The 15,141-nt window shown below is 61.2% G+C and overlaps 1 protein-coding gene across 4 annotated transcripts in view; it reads left to right on the top strand.

Moving 5' to 3' along the window:
* The window catches only part of CFAP74 (cilia and flagella associated protein 74), a 48,607-nt gene that overhangs the window by 15,783 nt on the left and 17,683 nt on the right, over positions 1-15,141 (top strand). For all 4 annotated transcript variants that reach the window (XM_045548729.1, XM_045548727.1, XM_045548725.1 and 1 more), the window contains 11 exons: positions 289-446; positions 1,156-1,357; positions 2,084-2,236; positions 3,356-3,529; positions 4,968-5,086; positions 7,593-7,659; positions 8,014-8,103; positions 10,098-10,262; positions 11,737-11,899; positions 13,473-13,537; positions 14,037-14,159. In XM_045548729.1, the coding sequence (XP_045404685.1) occupies positions 289-446; positions 1,156-1,357; positions 2,084-2,236; positions 3,356-3,529; positions 4,968-5,086; positions 7,593-7,659; positions 8,014-8,103; positions 10,098-10,262; positions 11,737-11,899; positions 13,473-13,537; positions 14,037-14,159 (1,479 nt within the window). The remainder of the gene's footprint in view (positions 1-288; positions 447-1,155; positions 1,358-2,083; positions 2,237-3,355; positions 3,530-4,967; positions 5,087-7,592; positions 7,660-8,013; positions 8,104-10,097; positions 10,263-11,736; positions 11,900-13,472; positions 13,538-14,036; positions 14,160-15,141) is intronic.

Genomic DNA, 15,141 nt, shown 5'->3' on the forward strand with positions numbered 1-15,141 from the left:
GGAGGGGAAGTGGGGGGCGGCGCGGCCAGCCCTGCAGAGACGCCCGCAGGGCCCCAGTGGGGTTGTGTAGGGAGGGGTGGGGGGAGAGTCGTGTGACGCGTGCAAACCGTCCAGCGTGGGATCCACAGGCAGGCCTAGCCCTGACCAGATGACACCCATTCAGAGGAAAGGCCCGCATGTGTGTGCGTGTGTGCTCACGCAGAGTGTGTGCACGTGTGTGCATGTGTGAGCGTGTGCATGTGCATGCTGTGTGCTGATGCTATCACCTCTCTGTTTCCTATTTCCAAGGAAACGCTGCGGAAGTTCCAGGCGTGGAGCCGGGCCAAGGGGCAGCTGGCCGAGCGGAGGGCCCAGGCCGAGAAGGAGGCGATTCTGGCCCAGGGTGGAGACACCTTCAAACACCTTTTGCATCAGCGCCGACACCAGGAGCTGGAGGCCCAGACGCGGTGAGGGGCAGGCAGGTGTGGGGAGCCGGGGGACCCCCCACACCCAGCACAGCCACTCTCTCCCCGGGCCCCCCTCAGGGCAGGCCAGGGGCCTCAGGACAGCCCCGAGGCTGCAGCACCAGGAAGCCACCAAGAGTTTGAGCAGAGGGACTGTCCGAGTGGCACCGAGTTCCCTGGGGGCCTCGAAAATGTCACCAGGCCAGGCCCCGTTTTCCTGGAGACCTGGTCGGCAGCTCTGGGTGGGCCTAGACAGAGCCCACCAGCACCTCCTCCTGAGAAGCCGGGACAGGGCTGGGGCTCTCAGAGGCCAAAGTGCCGGGGCCCGGACCCCCTTCCCGCGTCCGTGCCCACCTCTCAGGGCCAGGTGTCCAACTGGCCGACGTCCAGCCTCGTTTCTGGCCTTTCCCAGCCTCGCACGTGATGCTCCAGGAACTTCCCTGTAAACTGCTCGGTGCCTGTGTCTGAAGAAGGGCCTGTCCCTTTCTCCGCTGACCCTGACCCTGGCCGGTGCCTGCCTAGGGCCTGCCCCGGCGTGGGCTCCTGGTCCTCTCACCGCGGCACCGTGCTCCTCCCGGCGCCCCAGAGCCCTGAGTGACGCCTGAGTCAGAACCGGGGTTCTGCCGCCCATTTGCGGCCCACTTGGGAGGGGTCCTGGGGGCAGCCCCACCCACCTGCACATCCCTTACTCTGGCGCGGGCCTGGCACCTAGGGCCTTCGAGGAGGAGCAGAGGCTCAGAAAGCAGGAGATTGTCGGCCGGATTTTGAAAGAGGAGGCCAAGGAGGGAAACAGGAAGGAGCAGCTGCTCCCCAGCACTGCCACGGGCCGGTGGACCCTGAGAGACGAGACCTGGAGCTACGTGTCCGACTTTCGCGAAGGGAAGACCACAGCCCCGGCCATGTCTTACCTGCCAGTGAGCAAACACCTTCTTCTAGACGGGCTCCACCTCCCTGAGCGTAGCCACAGAGGGGCTCGGGGCGCAGGTGTGGGGAGCGGAGGTCCAGTGGGAGCCTCAGTGCCACAGCGCCCTGCAGGGCAGTGCCACCAAGCTCTCTGCAGCCACAGGGGTCTCCACACGCAGGGCTCCCGTGGCCCTCACAGTCTTGGAGCACCCCCCGCGCCCTGTCACCTTAGTGGTACCATCTCCAAGACTGGGGAGCCGCTGCCCACCCCCCACTCCTCGCCAGGGCCCGGCTCACTGTGGCCGCCCCCGCCTCTTTCCTCTCACCCGTCTGCTCTGCTGGACGCGTCTCACGCGTGCAGCGAGTCACCCTCGGTCTCCGTCTGGCTTCTGCTCTGTCCCTAGACCGTTTCTAGGGTCCCCCAGGTTAGCACGAGGGCTGTCCCGGGCAGGAAAAATGGGCACTAAGGGTGAGAGGCCAGGGCCCGCATCTATAAGTTAGAATATTTCCCAAGAAAAGGGAATACTGTACACTCTTCTGAGCATTATATAGAAACATTTAATAATGTATATAAACACTTATATTCTAAGTGGAAAAGTCCCAAGACAGGGTGGGAACAAAGGACCTGGAGCGCCGTGTCACAGGCCCTGTGGGGCTGGGACGGTTCTTCCTGCTGGTCTGCGTGGCCCTGGGATCCGTGATGAACACGTCTGAGCCGCGTTCTTCCCCCGCCGCAGGAGGACGGCGTTGAGCCCCCCGAGCCCTCTGGGCTGCTGAGAGCCGTCTCCATCGAGTCCGTTCACGGGGACCTCGGGGTCAACTTGGAGGAGGAAACTTTAGCAGAACCGGAAATCTCTGGGCTCTGGAACGAAGACCACAAGCCGTACCAGGTGCCAGCTCCCACTCTGTGAGACCCTTGCAGTCGGACACCCCCGGCTGCGTCTTCTCACAGGCACTGCGGGTCCCCACCCTCCCCCTGTGGGCCGGTCACCCCCCACCCGGCGGGTGTCAGCCACCCCTTGGTTCCTGTAACACCCGGGCACCTCTGCCATCGGGGAAAACCGTTTGGCTCTGCTGGTTCTGGGGATGCCCAACAAGATGAGCAGGGCCGAGCCGACCACCCCCACCTTCTGGGCGCAGCAGAGAGGATGGTGGAGCTGGACAGCGGAGGGTCCCACCCTCCTGGAGGGAGGAGCCTGCTTGGTGGCTGGCCCCAGGCGGACCCCACACAGCCTAGGAGAGACTCCAGACAGGCTCTGACTGTGGCTCTGCCAGTCGGCAGCCTCAGCCAGCACAGAGCTTGCTTTGTGCCGACGCTGCCCCTGGAGGAAACCGCTTCTGTAGAATTTCCAAGCACCTCCTCTTGCCCTCTGCCGTCCTCCCAGAACACTGCCCCGATCCTGGCTGTTTCTGCACTTCTTCCTTTCATTCTTTCCTGCTTCTTTTTTTTTCGTGAGACAGAGTTTCACTGTGTTGCCCCGGCTAGAGTGCCGTGGCGTCAGCCTCGCTCACAGCAACCTCAAACTCCTGGGCTCAAGCGATCCTCCTGCCTCAGCCTCCCAAGTAGCTGGGACTACAGGCACACGCCACCATGCCCGGCTAATTTTATATCTATATATATTTTTAGCTGTCCAGATAATTTCTTTCTATTTTTAGTAGAGACAGGGTCTCGCTCTTGCTCAGGCTGGTCTCAAACTCCTGAGCTCAAACAATCCGCCCACCTCGGCCTCCCAGAGTGCTGGGATGACAGGCCTGAGCCACCGCACCCGGCCTCTTTCCTGTTTCTGAAGCAAGGGCACCTGGCCTTGTCTGGGGGCCAGAAGCCACGTCCAGCTGCCCTAAGTAACTCCCGGGAAGTGGCGCCTGCCCTTCTCTGCGGCAGCATGGGTTTTGGCCATGTATGTGCCCAGCACTGTCACTGCCCAGCTGTGTTAGTGACCCCACAGAGCGGGGACCCGCCCGCTGTGCTTGGCTTTAACAGGCCTGGGCCTCTGTCCTTGTGAACCGAGGTCCCTAAGGAGGACATGGACAGAAAGCCCGTGGGCGGGACAAAGATGGACAAGGACATCCTGGCCCGCACCATGGAGCGGCTGCGGACTGGCCTGGTCCACAGGCAGGTGGCCTCGGGGCACGAGTTCAAAGGCCGCCCCTTCAACAGCAAGCCGGAGATGGTCCACTTCAAGGTGAGCCTGCACAGCGGCTGTGCCATGGAGGAGCTTCTCACCCCTGTGCTGCCCCCGGTGCCTTTTGTTTTAGCCTTAGGAAGCCCAGAGGCTTCTTCAGGAGTGGCCCTAGGTGCTGTCCTCCTGCCTGGAGGAGGCTGGTGTGACAGGGTTCTGGCTCCATGGGGGGGTCGGACGCCAGCCTGCGGGAGGGCATCCGAGACGCAGGGGGCACCTGGGGCTCCTCTCGGGGCATCCGAGACGCAGGGGGCACCTGGGGCTCCTCTCGGGGCATCCGAGACGCAGGGGGCACCTGGGGCTCCTCTCGGGGCATCCGAGACGCAGGGGGCACCTGGGGCTCCTCTCGGGGCATCCGAGACGCAGGGGGCACCTGGGGCTCCTCTCGGGGCATCTGAGACGCAGGGGGCACCTGAGGCTCCTCTCGGGGCATCTGAGACGCAGGGGGCACCTGGGGCTCCTCTCGGGGCATCCGAGACGCAGGGGGCACCTGGGGCTCCTCTCGGGGCATCCGAGATTCAGGGGGCACCTGGGGCTCCTCTCGGGGCATCTGAGACGCAGGGGCACCTGGGGCTCCTCTCGGGGCATCTGAGACGCAGGGGGCACCTGGGGCTCCTCTCGGGGCATCCGAGACGCAGGGGGCACCTGGGGCTCCTCTCGGGGCATCCGAGACTCAGGGTCACCTGGGGCTCCTCTCGGGGCATCCGAGACGCAGGGGGCACCTGGGGCTCCTCTCGGGGCATCCGAGACGCAGGGGGCACCTGGGGCTCCTCTCGGGGCATCCGAGACGCAGGGGGCACCTGGGGCTCCTCTCGGGGCATCCGAGACGCAGGGGGCACCTGGGGCTCCTCTCGGGGCATCCGAGACGCAGGGGGCACCTGGGGCTCCTCTCGGGGCATCCGAGACGCAGGGGCACCTGGGGCTCCTCTCGGGGCAGCAGGAGCCCCGGCCTCGGGGGTGGGGGGCAGTTGCCGGCTGCAGACGGGCAGATTCCTACTTCACCTGAGGTGACCCCCGGTGGGTCCACCCCCAACAACCTGCTGACTGACCTCAGCAGGTGCAACGCAGGGACCAGCGAGGCCAAGGGCAGCGCTTGCTGGTTGCATTTGCCAGGCTGTGCAGGAGGGGCCATCTCAGGGGCACCTGTGGCTCCGCCCTCCCTCTGACCCATCCCATGGAGCCCGGCGCCAAGCCTGGAACCCGCCCAGTCGGAGCCTTGGCTTCCTGCGCCCACCCCTCTGGGCCCAGCACAGCCCTGGTTCGCTAGCAGTGGTGGAGCCTCTTACCAGACAGGCGCTCTGCCCCTGGGGGCCCTTCTCAATTCAGGGGGAGCCCTTGGGAGTCGGGCCTGGGGAACTGTCACCGGGCGCTCTCGAGCCATCGCCAGAAGAAAGATGCTCGAGTGTCCCCACCCTGAAGCTGCTGCTTGTGACCTTCCTAGGACTTCGACGTCGGCAAAGTGTACAAGAAGAAGATCACGCTGATAAATGCCACCTACACCATTAACTACTGCAAGCTGGTGGGCGTGGAGGAGCACCTGCGGGACTTCATCCGTGCTGAGTGAGAGGCCGCAGCGCGGGGCAGCAGTGCCGGGGGGGGGGGGGGCATCCAGAGCCTTCACGCTCGGACGCTGGTCCAGGTCGGTCTGGGCATGAGCCCCCAGGCCACGTTGCCATGAGGACGGGCCAGGGCTGCTCCTCTGCTCGGCCCGTTGTCCCCTCACTGGTGGCCAGGCGTTCACGTGGCCGCCACCTTTCTCTCGTCATCACTGTGTTTTGCGGCTGATGGTTCCAGCAGGGCTTCCCTGGCAACCCCAGTGCCGTCTCCTCGAGAGGGTTAAAGCCGCCCGTAGTGCAGGACTCTGTCTTTCAGCCGTACATTTAAATCTGAACTTCATTCTAGCGTTTCCGTTGTCGTCTTTGGACCCTCTGCTCTGTGTACGTTGGGTCATCCTGGCTGCCTTCGATCTGTCATTGTCCTTCCCGTCCCCTCTCGTGCTTCTCTTCTGTTTTCTTTTTTCCCTGATTTTCCTCGTGACGAACTGTTTGGTTTTTCTGCAGTGTTACTCCTTCCTGCTCCTTAGCGTCTTCCCTCACATTTAGAAAGTTTTGCTTTTCTCTTCCGTGTCCTTCCTGGTTTCTGCGGGTCTGTGGACAGGCCCGTGTGCCAGGATGCTCTCAGGTTCCGGGAGCGTCTGCTCCTGGGTGTCGTGAGGCTCAGTCTCCAGGGGGGCAGCTGGGCAGGACCCTTCCTACCCCCGCTGCCACCAGGGCACCGTCAGAGGCTGCTGTCCTGGGCGTGTGCCGCTGGCAGCCCCTCCCGCCGCCGGTGCCGACCCACCAGGCTCCACAGTGCTCAGGACGCACCCTCTCTGTGGGGAGCTGAGTGTGGCTCCGCCGTGAGGTCTTTTCCACCTTCTCTCTTCCCTGCAGTTTCTCCCGACCCTCGTAGCTCTCTGCAGAGGCAGGCGTGGAGACAGAGTTCCTGGAAACTGGCATTTATTGCCCTTTATAAGTATTTCAGAGTCTGAGGCCCTGTGGAAGGCCTGGCGGCAGCGCACTCCTGTTCTCGTTGGCCCGCGTGGCTTCTGGCGGGTGTAAGCAGAGGCCCGGATCAGGTGGTGGCTGGTGCCTCAGTGGCCCTGAACTCAGCACTCACCCCACGCTGAGACCAGGGTCTGCTGTCGACAGTTGCTTTCTCCTGGGTGCTGAGGATGTGCCGCCTCTGTCTTCTGGCTTCTATTATTGCGGGGGGGCGGGGGGGGTCAGTCCAGCTGTCATTTTTTGTGGCTTTCCGTCTGGTTGTTCTGAGACCCTCTCGTAGCGTCCTGCAGCTGCACTGCAGTGTGTGTGGCATGCATGGCTTTTCTTAGAACTCTTTCTCAGATCTTTGAACGATTTTGGAAATTTCTCCCTCTCCCGTGGCTCTGCCCTCCTGTCCCCGCTTGTGAACCTTCCCACTGTGCTCCTGCCTAGACCCCTGTTCCGCGTGTCCCATCCCCCCTCCCGCTCCGGAACCAGGTTCCAGGTGCCACGCGGTCTGCGACTCTGAGGCTATATCCGATCAACTGCTCAAACTGCTGACTAGGCTTCTCATTCAGCTGCCAAGTTTCTCATTTCTAAAAATTCCGAGTCCCTTTTCAGATGAGCTGGCATTTCTTGACAGTGTCTGGTGGCGTTGTCATGTCTGTAGTTCTCTATTTATGGCTTTAACCGTTAGAGTGGCACCTCTCTTTGTCTACACTCAACACTTCTGTTGTCTGGAGTCCCTGGAGTCGGCCCTGCCCGGTGCCGTGTCGGCTTGTGCGTGTTGCTCATGGGTTCTGCTCGCTGTGCAGGCTCCCCACCGGGGCCTCTGTGCCGTCCAGCAGCAGACGTTTCCCCCTTAGGGACGTTTGCACTGGCTTCTGCCTGGTGCCATGGGGACGCTGTCAGCCAGCGACAAATTTTTGTCTTAGATCTTGACCTCACACCCTACGCCAGGCTCGTGTGAATAAAAGCCTTGTGAAAGGGGGACGGGCCCAAGGTCTCTGGGAGGCTCCTTCCCTTATGCAGGGTCCCGGCCACGGCAGACCCACCCCCAAGAGCCTCCCTGTGCAGCTGGGCCATTTTTCTGGTTCTTTCCCTGAAATAGGGCTGTCCAGCCCCGCTGTGCAGGCTCCAGTCCCCACTCCCTTCCCGGTCCCCCCACAGCCCCAGCCCACGCTGTATTAAATCCCTAGACCCTTGGCCCTGGGCCTGGCCCCTGGCCACTCCCCCCCCCCCCCGCGGCACCCGCTTACTCTGGAGCTGGTCTGAGGGCCTTCCCTCGTCCACCACCCCCCTCCCATGCAAACCTTCCCTGGCGTCCCCTTCCCAAGGGGCACGGGGCTGGGCCGCAGGGAGCACGGCCGAACCGGGGCTTCCCAGGAGGCAGCTGGGCAGGCGCACAGTGCCGGGCGGGCGGGAGGGATCCAGACGGCCCAGCTCGCGCCTGTCCGGCCTGACCACGCCATCCACGCGGCGCAGTGAGCGCAGCCCTTCCTGGTCCATCTGACGCCGGTGTGCTGTGGCCCCTTGTACCGCAGCTTCAACCCCCCTGGCCCCATGTCAGCCGGGATGTCCTGCGAAGTGCTCATCACCTTCAAGCCCATGGTGAGTCAGGGGCTCCTGGCACCACAGGGCGGGGTGGCGGGCGGGGGAAAGACATACTTGGCCTCTCAGTGACAGTCACCCAGAGCCCCTGCTTTGCTGCTGGATTTGCAAGAAATATTCGACGTAGTCCGGAAGCGCTGGCAGCGGCACAGAGCGGTGTCTCTGGTTCACCAGCTGACGGCTGCGGCCCAGGGACTGACCTTCTCGCACTCTTGGGTCCAAATGGAGGGCGGGAGAATGTCCTGCAAGGTCCTGCCAGCACGAGACAGGCCCGGGCCCAGCCTAGGCTATACAAACGCAGTGTATGCAACTGGGGACAGAAGTTAATGGTGGTTGGGTTGTTTTATTTTTTAGATAAATAAAGATCTGGAAGGAAATGTCTCATTTTTGGCTCAGACGGGCGGATTTTCTGTTCCACTGAAATGTTCAACAAAGAAATGTTCTGTAAGTTCAAAGATGTCTGAGCCGGCGTGTCTCGGGGCACCTGGTTGAGAACCCTGTGAGCCCTGGGGTGTGGGGCCCCGGTCTGCACTGCAGGGCTCTGACCCGCCCTCAGGGGGTGGCATGGACAGGGGGTGGGGGTGGGGGCGCCCCGAGAAGACGGGCGCTCAGGCCAGCGCCGGAGAGACCTGGGCAGACCCTGCCCTGTGCGGAGCGCAGACGAGGACCTGTGGGTCAGAGGAGGCCTGAGCAGGCCCCATCCTTTCTGTAGCTCTTGGTGTCCCCTTGGTTGTCATTTTTAATTAAGAAACATTTTAGGCCGGGCGCGGTGGCTCATGCCTGTAATCCTAGCACTCTGGGAGGCCGAGGCGGGAGGATCGCTTGAGGTCAGGAGTTTACCTGAGCAAGAGCGAGACCCGTCTCTACAAAAATTGAAAGAAATGATCTGGACAACTGAAAATATGTATAGAAAAAAAAAAAATTAGCCGGGCATGGTGGCGCATGCCTGTAGTCCAGCTACTCTGGAGGCTGAGGCAGAAGGATCGCTTAAGCCCAGGACACGGCGGCACTCTAGCCAGGGCAAAAGAGCGAGACTCTGTCTCAAAAAAAAAAAAAAAGAAAGAAAGAAAGAAAGAAACATTCTAAGCATAACGAAAGCAGACAGAATAGTACGAGAACATCCACATGCCCACGACCTGGATTCAGGGATTGCCAACGTCTGCACGTTTGCTCCGTCTGCCTGCCGACTGCTGTAAGCCACTTGCAAGCAGGTTCTCACATGTAACACCGAGCACCCACCCTTGGAAAGCTCCGGCATCTCCACCAAACACGGAGCCACCATGTCATCATCCCTCCTACCTGGACGTCGGCTCTTACCACACGATGCTGCGTAACTGACCCCTGACCCAGCGGCTTGCCACAGCCCCGGCCCAGGGCTCTCCCTCCCCCCGTGGATGCTGCCTTCTCAGAGAGCCCCACTGTGGGGGCCACACTCCCCCGTGGAACAGCCCCTGGGAGGAGCCCAGCACGGTGGGCCAAGACTGGAGCCCAGGACTCAGCCAGGGGAGCCCGCGGGGCGCCAGGCAGGCCCGCACCAGTGCACGGCCGGGCCTGGAGAGTTCCGTGGAGTCTCGAGCCGGCAGACTCCTGCCCCCTCCCCGTTGGCCTGCAGCCTGTCGCCCACGTCAGCGTCCTCCAGCCAGACGCCTGGTGCGCAGCCCAGACGTCCTCTGCCAGGCACCCCTGCGAGTCCTGCACGTGGCTATTGCGCCGTCGGTGAAGCACTGTGGCCCGGGCACCGGAGACCGGGCAACTCATCGAAGCCTGAACTGCCTCCTCTGGGGGCGTCTGGGCTGGGGGCCCAGGAGGAGAACGGGGCTGTGCGGTGCTGCTCCCCAGAGCAAGGCGCACTGCCCGGCAGGCGCGAGGTGGCCTCCCTCCCGGGGCCCAGGCTGCTCTCCGAGAACCTGGTCTGTTTGCCTCAGTGGCCCCAGCGATGGCTGGGGAGCAGGGGCTCGGAGGGGTGGGGCCCCTGGGTGGCCTGTGCCTTGGAGGACTTACTCCTGTTCTGGGAGGAACCCCCAGTGTCCGCATGTGCAGCACAGATAATGGTACCCAGAGGCTGTCGTCAGCTTGCCAGCACCGCCCCCCCCCCCCCCCGCCCCTGTGCCTCCCTCACCAACTCTCACAACTCCCCGACACGGAAGCTGCCGGCCTGACACGCTCAAAGCCAGACTCAGGAGCCCCAGTCGTCTGGTTTCTGGGATGGGTCTTGTGCCAGGTGTGCCGTGCACGGTTGGCACAGCAGCCCTGCCCGTCCTGTCTGGAGCCGGACTCGGGCCTCGTCCCTTAGGGCAAGCGGGGGCCAGGGCAACCCATGTGCCCTCAGGGCTACAGGGTGACAGGCAGGACTGCCGCGCCCTTGGGGTCTTGTGCCCCCCACGCTGGGCACCTGCCGGCCTGGTGAGCACCCGGCTCACTCTGGTGTCCTTTGGCAGCTGTCCCTCGACAAGGAGCTCATCGACTTCGGCAGCCACGTGGTGGGTGAGACCGCATCCCGGACCATCACGCTGACCAACGTCGGGGGCCTGGGCACGGAGTTCAGGTTCCTTCCAGCCCTGGAGACCTGCGAGACAGATGACTCCCGGTCCCTCCTGAGAATGGTGAGTGTGCTGGTCAGTCACCGTTCCCCCAACACACCGTGTGCAGACGGGGGTTGGTGCAGGAGCACATCCATAGTGGGGCCGGGAGACGGAGCGGCATGTGGGCTGTCCTCAGATCAGCTCACAGGGACATCTGCAGTCACCTGGCCTTAGGGGCAGTGGCAGCAGGACACTGTCCCTCTCTAATGCGTGTGGTGATAGGAGCAGCAGCTGGGAGCACCGGGCCTGAGAGTCCTGGGGGACCCACACTTCCCCTGCTGTGTCACCAGTGTCCTGGGCATAGGGGTGGCCCAGCCCAACCCAGAGGGCTGGCAGGTTGACCCCACAGCCACACCTGCACCTGCTCCAAAAGTGTGAGGTGGCCTTTGTCCCTTCACAGGTGTGTCATCCAGTGTGAAACAGCCTCAGGTTACCCAGGGGGATCCCACACATGGAACAATTTCCTCCACACCCAGTAGATCACGGTGAATCATTTGGGGGCTGAGGGCAGGAGGCAGAAACTTTGCCTTTTTTAACACACTTCTAAATTATTTGAAAATTCCCTACCAGAAGCATCGCATTCCTGCTCTGCAGTTCTATTGTCCACGTTAAGGGGTGTCAGCAAAGGCCCCTGGAAGGGTCTCCCCTTGGGGAGGACAGGGTCACACAGGCGGCCAGCCCCTGGGCACAGCGTGAGTGGCAGAGGCTGCTGCGGCTGGGGCGAGGGGCCCATGGTCTGGCCCGGGGAGAGGACAGGTGAGGGATGAGTTGCTTGTGGACCCTGGAGAGGACACTGTCTCTTCCTGGCAGCATCCACCCGGCACCCTGTCTGTCCGTCCCCCACTGTGGCCCAGGGGTGCTCAGGGACTCTTGTGAGAGCCCAGAGAGGCCTGGGTGGGAGGCCTGGCGGCGAGGAGAGGGTGGGTGTAGGACCCTCAAGCTGGCGGGTGTGTGGGCTGAAGCCCAGGAGAGAGCAGTGCTGGAGTGGGTGGTTGACCCCACACGAGAGAGGACCAAGCGCCGGGGATGTCCCCGAGCTCAGGTGGAGAGGATGGCTCTGCCTCCCACCGGGTGAAGAGGGAGGAAGGCCAGTCGGGACCAGGCGGGTTGGGGTGGCCAGGACTGGGTTGCATGCCAGATCCAGCACACAGGCAGCTCCCAGGCGGGCCGTTCGTGCCTGCCAGAGACGGAGGAGGAGAAGCCCCCCAGGCGGGGGAAAGGAGGCCAGGGTTGGCCCTGAGCCCCTGGAGCAGCCTGAGGGACAATAGAGGGGGACAGCCATGGATAGCCACGGACAGCCGGGGGGCACAGCTGGGGGACAGCTGGGAGAACAGCTGGGGGACAGCCATGAACGGCCACAGTGGCCATGCAGGAGCCAGGTCCCCAGCCCTGGACCTGGTACCTCCTCGCATGGGCCCCCCCAGCAACAAGGGAGTCCGGGAGGTGAGTGGGAAAGTAGCTGGGCAATCGCCAAGATGTTGTGTCTTTTCCTCAGAGTAGTCTCTTAACGTACGAAGACAAAAGTTTATACGAAAAAACCCCGACTAGTTTTTCTGAGCACCAGCTCGAGGGCTATGAGTCTTCCTACGTGGACATGCACAGCAGGAAGGAGTTGGAGAAGCTGGACAGCAGGGACCCGGAGGAGGCGCAGCCTGCAGGTGAGCCCGGCCACCCCTGCTGCCCCTGCTGCCTCTGGCCCCAGGGGCTGGCGTGGGCAGGTGAGGGCCCGGGGACAGCATTGCAGGAGCCTCTTGGGCAACCGGGGTCTGAGGGGCCCAGGGCTCAGGCCGTGCTGGGGAGGGCTGGAAGGTCCGGAATTTTCCCAGGGCTTCAATTGTAAGTGAGGGCATATAAGCAAATATTCACATATTCAAATAAATACTGGTTATGGACTGGATTGAAATCTCCACTCCTGCTGAAGCTAATGGAAGACTGGAAGGAAGCCCCCAGCTTTGGGCCACCAAGCCGGCCCCAGCAGTGGGACCGCAGCACACTGAGGGTGGGTGTGCTGCGCCGTCTGGGGCTGCCGGGCTTCTGGTCACCTCAGCGGCTGTGTTGTGTGTTTCACACTCGTACCTGAGGACAGGTAGGGGAAGGGCACATGCACAGGCTGCAGAAGGAGGCTCCCTCCCCAGCACCCTGCTCTGCACCTGGGACGGCCGTCTGGAATTGTCTTCGTCACTTCCTTGCTGCTTTCCATAGTCTTCCACGTACACATAGATACCCAGACGTGGCCGCCTTCCCCTGTCACCAGGCTTTGCACACGCAGAGCCACCGCGCAACTTCTGCACAGCGTCCACCCACACAGACGTGTGGCCCGGCGTTGGGCCAGACCTCTTACACACAGCACCGAAAGTGTGGTCCTTTTTTTTAAAATTATAAACCGGACTTCATCAAAATTGAGAATATCTGCTTTTCAAAAAACTATAAGGAGAATAAAAAGCCACAAACTGGCAGTAAAACGTTAGGAAGTCACATGTCTGATAAAGAACTTGGATCCAAAATACATAAAGTATTTTCAAAACTCAATTAGAAAACAAATAACCAGTCAAAAAAATGGGCAAAAGGCTTCAACAGACACTTCGCCAAAGGTCTGCGGATGGCAACTAGACGCACGAGAAGCAGCTCAGCATCGTCACACACGAGGGAGACGTGAGTCGAAGCCGCGGTGGCGCCACCACGCACACACGAGGATGGCGGATTCACGACAGACATGGTGGTGCTAGGCGCTGGGCAGGGCAAGCGCTGCGCTCACCGGTGCTGCCGGGCCTGGCAGTGGCGCAGCCCCTGGCAGGGCAGGGCAGGGCAGCGGCTTCCCACAGAGTGAAACCAGATCGTACCACCCACAGGCTGCTCCTAGGTATTTACCGAGAGACATGGAAACTTCTCTTTGCACAAAAGCCTGCGTGTGCGTCTTTGTAGACGGTCTGTCTCTAATTGCCCAAAGCAAAGCATCTCTTGCTTCCTCATCTTAACACACAACCCCTCTTTTCGTTGGTGCAAAACATTCTGTGCACGTGTGGGGCAGGTGCACGGAACGTGGACGGACCTAGTCAGGGTCTGTGCAGGGCCCGTCTTGAGCACTCGCCACGTCTGAGAGTCGGGCACATTTCCCGTCCTCTCTTCCAGCCAGGTGCGGGCTGCGCTAGTGGCCACGTCCCAGGCGGGTCTGGACAGAGCTGCCCCTTGTGCCTGGCGGATCCTCACACCTGGACGCCCCTTCTCTTCCAGAACCAGAGAGATTAACCGCCGTGATGCCGTCTGTGGAGGAGCCGGTGGAGATCACACTGGGGGGGGTCAGCCAGCCCGTCCTGCCCAGACCCTGGCTGCACACGCGGGAGACAGCCCGTGTTCCGCCAGCCCCAGCTGTGCCCTCCCGACCCATGGGCCCAGCACCCCCGCGCGGCCGTTCCACTTGACCAGAGCCAGGCTGGCCCCTGGGCACCTTGCAGTCCCACTAGCGTCGGGCCACCCCTCCCCAGGCCGGGGCTGGGCAGAGCCAGAGCGGCAGGGCCAGGTTCCTAGGCGTGGGGCTCTTGGTCCAGCTTGGAGAGGACACTGATAGCGGCCCTCCAGGCTGGGCACAGCACGGACGTGCCCACGCTGGGGGAGGGTGCAGCGAGCAGTCCAGGCTGCCTTCACATGCCCTCGGCTGGGATCCCAGGGAGGTTAAGTCCTCAGGTGGCTGCCCCAGGGACACAGGGGACACAGGTCCAGCCACCACTCACCCTTGCAGTGACATGCTGTCATGAGGGTGAGTGGGAGGAGCCCTTTGCCGTCCCTCTTCCTGTGCAGGTAACAGAGGGGGCACTGGGCCCCTTCAGCTCCGTCAAAGTGCCCATCATCTTCGCCCCGACTATCCCAGGAGAGGTCCAGACCAGGTTCAAGGTCACGTTTAAGACTCCGCAGTGCCCAACGGTGAGTATCCCTGTTGCCACTTGACGCTCATGGCACGGGGCACTGGCTGCTCCTCTCCATGGCCACCTGGGGTGGCCGCCCACAGGGCTGCCCTGCCCCCGCGCGGTGGCCAGGGGATGGCACACATGGTTGGCAGCCCAGTCACATGCGCACACACGCACACAGGCATCCACCTGCAGGCATGTGCACACATGCAGGCATGAGCATATATACATGCACACGCACACACATGCCACAGACACAAGCATGTATACACATGTGCACACATGGACGCTTACAGAGGTCTGGCTCTTAATCACTAGAAATGCCTTTCTTCGAGTAGTTAAAATTTTTATTACTTTTTAATCATTTATTTTCTTATAAGTTTATCAAAGTAAATTATGATCAGAGAATATTACCTGTAAATTCTGTTTTGTAAAAACTTTGTTAAAAGTTTCTTTGTGACCAAAGGCAAGATAGATTTTATGAATGTGATAACCGCATGTGAGAGAAGTGTATTTGTTCAAGGGCTGGAAACGAAATTATTAACTGGATTATTCACCTTCCCTGTTCCTTCCCTCATGGTTACATTTTTGACAGGTTCTCCTTAGGTTTCCAATAGGTGGTCGTTATATACTAGGTTGGTGCAAAAGTAATTGCATTTCGGACCGTGAATTATAAACCATAACTAGGCTCAAACACGTCTTATTAATCAAAATAGGAACCATTACAATCCACACATTTTTGCCAACGAGAAATAAGTTTATTCCTGTAGCGTAAAACTCCGAGCTTCAGGATTCAACAGACTCTTGGAAAGCATTTTCTGCATCCTGCTGGTTGTGGAAGCGTTTTCCCTGCACAGAGTCGCCGAGATGCTTGAAGACATGGCAGTCGGTTGGCAAGAGGTCAGGTGAATGTGGCGGATGAGGGAAAACTTTGTAGCCCAGTGCATTCAGCTTTTGAAGCGTTGGTTGTGTGATGTGCGGTCAAGTGTTGTCGTGGA

The sequence above is a fragment of the Lemur catta genome, chromosome 3, assembly GCF_020740605.2.
Source record: "Lemur catta isolate mLemCat1 chromosome 3, mLemCat1.pri, whole genome shotgun sequence".
Taxonomy (NCBI): Eukaryota; Metazoa; Chordata; class Mammalia; order Primates; family Lemuridae; genus Lemur; species Lemur catta.